Source organism: Cornus florida, unplaced genomic scaffold (assembly GCF_030987335.1).
Source record: "Cornus florida cultivar Cherokee Brave unplaced genomic scaffold, ASM3098733v1 CherokeeBrave_3.0.0_Hap2_Chr07, whole genome shotgun sequence".
Taxonomy (NCBI): domain Eukaryota; kingdom Viridiplantae; phylum Streptophyta; class Magnoliopsida; order Cornales; family Cornaceae; genus Cornus; species Cornus florida.
Genome location: NW_026775577.1, coordinates 21415733 through 21422816, shown reverse-complemented (window position 1 = coordinate 21422816; position 7084 = coordinate 21415733). Strand labels below are relative to the sequence as shown.

The 7084-nt window shown below is 26.5% G+C and overlaps 1 protein-coding gene across 1 annotated transcript; it reads left to right on the top strand.

The window, feature by feature from the left end:
* The first annotated feature begins 257 nt into the window (after positions 1-257).
* Positions 258-6350, top strand: LOC132316398 (uncharacterized). The gene is made up of 3 exons (XM_059814879.1): positions 258-380; positions 1301-1524; positions 6263-6350. The coding sequence occupies exons 1-3, from the start codon at positions 258-260 to the stop codon at positions 6348-6350; spliced, it is 435 nt and encodes a 144-aa protein (XP_059670862.1).
* The last annotated feature ends 734 nt before the right edge of the window (positions 6351-7084 follow it).

Here is a 7084-nt window from a genome sequence, read left to right as displayed (position 1 = left end):
TGCACCGAGTGGACCTAGACCAATTGATTTTATGAATGAATTTTCAGCAAATAGATTATATATTTTTGGAATGGAATTGGTAATATGAAATCTGCCCTAGCCAACATATCAAGGGATATTCAACTTGTTTAAGATGTTCTTGTATGGAATCCCGGCAGAGGAATTTTTTTTTATTTCTTTACTTTAAAGAGAGAGCCTGAACCCTAGAAACTCCATCGAACTCCAATAATCATCGAATCAGAGAGAATCGCGAGAGAATGCAAAAACTCGGCATTGCCGATCGCTCTCTGAAACTCAACTCTCTCTCAGTTCAATCGCAGAACCCCTCAGCCTCTCTCTCCTCTGCCGCTGCCTTCTGGACCCCCTCGCAGCTCTTCCCGGTACTCCATTGCCTCATTTCCACCCATATATAGCTGATTGATTGTCTGTTCCAGTTTAGCTTATGGATATATTTCACTTTGATTGTTATTGTTGTTTTCTAGTCAATATTTTATGGGTTTCTAAGGATAGGGTCATTTGATTTTATTAATATTGATTTTTTGTTTTTGTTTTTGTTTTTTTTTTTTTGGGGTAACTAAGAATTAACCCACCTGCTAGCCACTTTGGCCCATTCCATGGTTTGCGAACTTTCAATATGTACAATCACTTGCAAATCATGTAAGCCCGGGTGTTTTGAATTAAACCTAAACTCGAAGTGGAGAGACCTAAAGAGTAACCCAACAGAGCTGCCTGTGTGGGCTTTGATTAATATTGATCTTAGACCACGAATAAATAAAGAATGGGTTTTGGTAGTTATCATGGTGTAGTTAGTCCTCAATGTGTTTTGGTAGTTATAATTGTGTAGTTGGTCCTCAATGTGTTTGCGCGCACACACTCCCACAACATGCCCCTTCGAGACTCGAACTCTCAACAAAGTTAAGTTATACCATCGTGACCATCATCTCAATGCTAATGTCATATCATCTCAACAAAGTTCCCTTGGCATCATTCCTAGCCAGCAATTCCCTCTTGACTCACAAGACCAGAACCTCTTTGAAATCCCAATTACATGTCAGTACATAGCATGGTGAACATCCGCTTAAATGGCTGGTACGTAGTAGTGTGGAATGTTCTACCTAGAGGGTTCTTGGTTTTCAGCGGTTCTCAAGTTGTTGTGTTGATCAGTTTTTGCAAATAGGGTATTTTTCGATGTTGACAAGTGTAGAGGGAAGTTTTAGTTGTGTTTTGAACTTTTATATGAATTGAATTAATGTTGATAAAGCTGTGCATTGGTATTTTTCTCCCTTTTGGTGGGAACTAGGATTCTGCAACACCAGTTAGCTTCTCTGAAGCACCTTTGGCTAAGAAAGATAAATCTTTGGATGGTGAAGTTGATTTAATGAGGGAGGGATCCAGGCCAGAGGTTTACACAGAAGAACATGAAAAGCTGCTGGGAAGCATTGAGACTCTATTTGTAGATGGATGTGACAAGGATGGGAGGCGAATTTATGATCAAGTCAACGGAAAAACTTGCCATCAGCGCAGGTCTGGGGTTTTATCCACAAAATTGGTTTACCTAGGTTGAAGTGCATTTCATTTTTTGCATATTGTTAAGAATTTCTTTACAAATCCATATTCTGAAAGATTGTTGGGGAAAGAAATTCCTCTGTTTTGTATGATTATGTAATATGTATAGAATCATTGAAATGCCTTCCTTAAACATGTAGGCTTGACTTTGCTGGATTCTGTATATTCATCTTCATTCATATATTTTGGCAAGGACTATATTTGAGCATCTTTATTCACTTGTCAAAGTTAGTAGCTAGAAAATTGCATCAGGTGTTGTTTAAGTTGAGTTCTATTATTACTAATTTCATTCTCTTGGTATATATATATATATATATTATTAACTTCATTTCATTGAGAATTTGGATTAGCCTATGAGGATGCTTTCCTTGCTTTGAAGCTTGATGAAGAGGGTTTTTGAATTTTCTTTTAAATTTTTTTGGGATCTTGTTGATCAATTAAGCTAACTATGGGGTTTTATCATTGTAGTGTAGTTTGAGCTAAGCTCGTCCATTTCCATATTACTTTTAGTATTGATTTTACCATATTCATATCTTTGTACTTCTTCTTCTTCTTTTTATTTTTTTATTTTTTATTTTTATCAGGTAAGTACTCACACAAACATTGCCCACGCCCGGGCTATCTTTTAAAATTTTGCGATTTAAGGTCAGAAGTATTTGTTTTAAAGTTAAAGTTGTTAAATAGTTTTATAATAGTGTTTCTATTTCTAATTTAACTAGATCAATTAAATAGTTTTGTTAAAGTGTGTTTGCTTTCCTTTCTTAGTTGATTCTGATATTAGGAATAAAGCAAACACACTAAGATTTGATTCAAATCAATTTATTAATGTTTAAAATGAATCCCTTATTTTTATTTTTATCTTTTGGATATTGTATTGTTGAAATATTTGATTTCAAAGGTCACCGATTTGCATTCCCCATTAACTTTTGCCCTGGACCGTAGATAGTTATTCACTTTTGCTTAATTGATGAATTTCACATGCTGTTTCGCACCCTTGGTCATCGTACTCACTGCAGCAAATGCAACTTGGTTCAAGGACAGTTTTGTGGAGATTGTTTATATATGAGGTATATATTTAATTATTTCATAAGAACAATATTAAGCTCCCATGCATCAACCTCAGTTTAATTCTTCTTTATATTGCGGAGTACGCAGGCAGACGTTGTTTACGACAAAAATATACAAAAATGACAATATTAGGATACTTTTGTATATTTAGTGTTTATATACAAAAATGACATTGCGGAGTACGCAGACGTTGTTAGCGATGGTGATGGTGCGTTGATGGAGGATCAGATTTGCTGATATACCACAGTAATACATGCGCTCGAACATTTCATACACTGCATAAAACACAAACAAATAAAATAAAATAAAATAAATAAAAAGTTAAAAAGTGATTACTTGAATCATAATAAATTGCAGGTAAGAACAGATAGAAGCTTATAGATATTTCAATTTTGTATAAAGTTAATCAGTTTGACTGGTTTTATCTTGTGAATCTGATAACTTATTAAATAAGGATGTTAGATTTCTTTTTATTAAAAAAGTCATAATAAAAGGTAATTTGTGGTAAGTTTTAGAAAAATTAATTAATTTTTTATACCAATTAATAAATATTTTTTTATATTAATAATTCTTATCTAATTAGATTTTTTTTATTAAAAACTCATAATAAATAGATAAGTAGATAATTTGTGGTAGAGTTTTATAGAAACTCTTTTAAAAACTATTTTTATATCAATTAATAAATATTTTTTTATATTAATAATTCTTGTCTAATTAGATTTTTTTTTCTTAAAAAACTCATAATAAATAGATAAATAGGTAATTTGTGTTAGAGTTTTATAGAAATTATTTTATTTTCTTTAAATATATCATTGTCTAATTAGATATTCTTTTATTTAAAAACTGATAATAAAAGGTAATTTGAGATAGAGTTTTAGATAAATTATTTTATTTTTTATATCAATTAAAAAAAAAATTTACATAAATAATTATTGGCTAATTAGAATTTCTTTTATTAAAAAACTCATAATAAATAGATAAATAGGTAATTTTTGTTAGAGTTTTATAGAAACTCTTTCAAAAAATTATTATTATTTTTTTAAATATATCCTTGTCTAATTATATTTTCTTTTATTAAAAAACTCATAATAAATAGATAAATACAGGTTATATGTGATAAAGTTTTAAAGAAAATAAAATAGGCAATTTATGATAGAATTTTATAGAAATTATTTTATTTTCTTTAAATATATACATAATAAATAGGTTATAGGTGATAAAGTTTTAGAAAAATTATTTTATTTTTTACATTAATTAATAAATATTTTTTATATTAATAATTCTTGTCTAATTAGATTTTCTTTGATTAAAAAACTCATAATAAATTGAAAAATAGATAATTTATGTTAGAGTTTTATAGAAATTTTTTAAAAATTTCTTTTTATATCAATTAATAAATATTTTTTATATTAATAATTTTCGTCTAATTATATTTCCTTTCATCCAAAAACTCATAATAAATAGATAAATAGGTAATTTGTGTTAGAGTTAATTGAAACTCTTTAAATATGTCATTGTCTAATGTGATAGAGTTTTATTGAAAATAAAACAGGTATTTTGTGGTAGAGTTTTATAAAAATTATTTTATTTTCTTTAAATATTTCCTTATCTAATTAGATTTTCTTTTATTAAAAAACAAATAATAAAAGGTAATTTGTGGTAGAGTTTTAAAGATATTATTTAATTTTTATATTAATTCAGAAATATTTTTTATATTTATAATTATTGTCTAATTAGATTTTCTTTCATTAAAAAATTCCTAATAAATGGATAAATATGGAATTTGTGTTAGAGTTTTATAGAAACTCTGTTAAAAAAAAATTTATTTTCTTTAAATATATCTTGTTTAATTAGATTCCTTTTATTAAAAAAATAGATAATAAATATATAAATACAGATTACATGTGATAGAGTTTTAATGAAAATAAAATAAGTAATTTGAGGTGCACTTTTATAGAAATTATTTTATTTCAGTTAAATATATTCATAGTAAATATGTAAGTACAAGTTATATGTCATAAAATTTTGTAGAAAATAAAATAGCTAATTTGTAGTAGAGTTTTATAGAAATTATTTTATTTTCTAAAGATATATTCTTGTCTAATTAGATTTTCTTTTATTAAAAAAAACTCATAATAAATAAATAAAAAAATAAGTAAAATTTGTTAGAGTTTTATAAAAACTCTTTTTAAATCAATTAATAAATATTTCTTTTTATATTAATAATTATTCTCTAATTAGATTTTCTTTTATTAAAAAACTCAAAATAAAAGGTAATTTGTAGTAGAGTTTTAGAAATTTTATTTTATTTTTTATATTAATTAATAAATATTTTTATATTAATAATTCTTGTCTAATTAGACTTTCTTTTATTAAAAAACACATAATAAATTGATAAATAGATAATTTGTGTTAGAGTTTTATACAAAATCTTTTAAAATATCTTTTTATATTAATTAATAAATATTTTTTATATTAATTTTTTCTCTAATTAGATTTTCTTTCATTAAAAAACTCATAATAATTAGATAAATAGATAATTTGTGTTAGAATTTTATAAAAACTCTTTAAAAATATCATTGTATAATGTGATAGAGTTTTATTGAAAATAAAATAACTAATTTTTGGTAGAAAATTATACAAATTATTTTATTTCTATAAGTATATCATTGTCTAATTAGATTTTCTTTTATTAAAAAAGTCATAATAATAGGTAATTTGTGGTAGAGTATTAGAGAAATTATATTATTTTTTATATAAATTAATAAATATTTTTTTTATATTAGTAATTTTTGCCTAATTAGATTTCCTTTTATTAAAAAAAACTCATAATAAATAGATAAATAGGTAATTTGTGTTAGAGTTTTATTGAAATTGTTTTAAAAACTCCTTTCATATCAATTAATTAATATTTTTTTATTTATAATTTGAAATAAATATTTTGATAATTTGAATTTTATTAGGAAATTTTTAATTTGAATTTTATTATGTAATTTGAAATAAATTTTTAGGTAATTTGTAATTTGAATTTTATGAAAACTCTTTTATAAAAGTATAAGTGTAATTTGCAATTTTAATTTTATTAGGCAATTTGAATAATTTTTTCAAATTAATAAATAAATATTTTTTTATATTAATAAATAAATATTGAACTACTGAAACAATTAATAAATATTTTTTTATATTAATAAATAAATACTGAAATACTAAAACAACACATTTAATAATAGTATAGATATAAATATAGATATAGATATATATGTGATTAATTTTAACTAGGAATTATTATTAGTTTAATTTTATAATTGGGTTAGTAGTTGGGTTAGGGTAGGAGTATGTGCTAGGTTATATATTTATATAAAAGGGGCTGTGAGGTGGTGGCTGGAACCTGTACGCAGACAAAGCCAAGGAAAATGAAAAAAAAAAAAAAAAAAGAATACATAAAAAGGCAAGTCTTCGTTCTACTGGTTCTCGTTGATTTCGGGTTTGATCCATCTGTAGACTGGCTTTAGGGAAATTTATTTCATGATGAAAACTGATCATAGTAGAGAAGAAAATAAAAATAAAAGGGTTAAGTAGATATATATGTTCATCTTTGTGGCTGTTTGTTGATTGTATCCATATCTAGGAGTGAACAACAGAGGTTGGGTTTGCGAAATCATATGGCAACAGAGGTTGGGTTTGCGAAATCCGATAACCAAATGGATAATTCATGAATGAATTTGATATCCGATTTGCTATTAGTGGGATAATCGGTTCGTTAAGGGTCTAATTTCTTTTTTTTTAAAAAAATAAAAATAAATAATGTTACAAGAATAGGAATTGTTACAAGAATTGTTAATTGTTAATTAATGTTTTTTATATAATCCCGCTGAAGTGGGAGGATACACAATTGCCAAACGGCAGTGTTTCACGAAGGCATTTTACAGTACGATGCCATTTCGTTTGGCAATTTTTATCTTTAGAACGACAATGTTGTGCCGTCGTAATATTGTGCAATTCTAGATATGATAATTTATCATGTTTATTAAAGCTCAAAAAGGAAAAGCAATATGATAATTTATTTTGGAAAAAAAAAAAAAGAATTAATGTTACAAGAATAGGAATTGGAATTAATTATTTTGAGGTGGGCTTGAGTTATGGGGTTTTTACTTCTTAGTAGAGGCCATGTTCATTTGGGCTAAAGACCTTTCCCCTCTCTTTTGCCACGTCACCACCTACAAGAATCTTCCCTCCCAAGTTCTCACGACCTGTCACCGAGAAAGAGACCGGGGAGGGGAAAACCTAAAAAGATGATGTGGTCATGCACCATTTGATCAATTTTAGTACTTTACGATGCTCAAATATTCACACAGTCGTATATAATTTTGCAGGATCGAAATATTTTGTGTATAATTGCAGAGGCATGTGGTTGATTTCTACATTTCTGACTTCCCGTCTAGCTATGGTG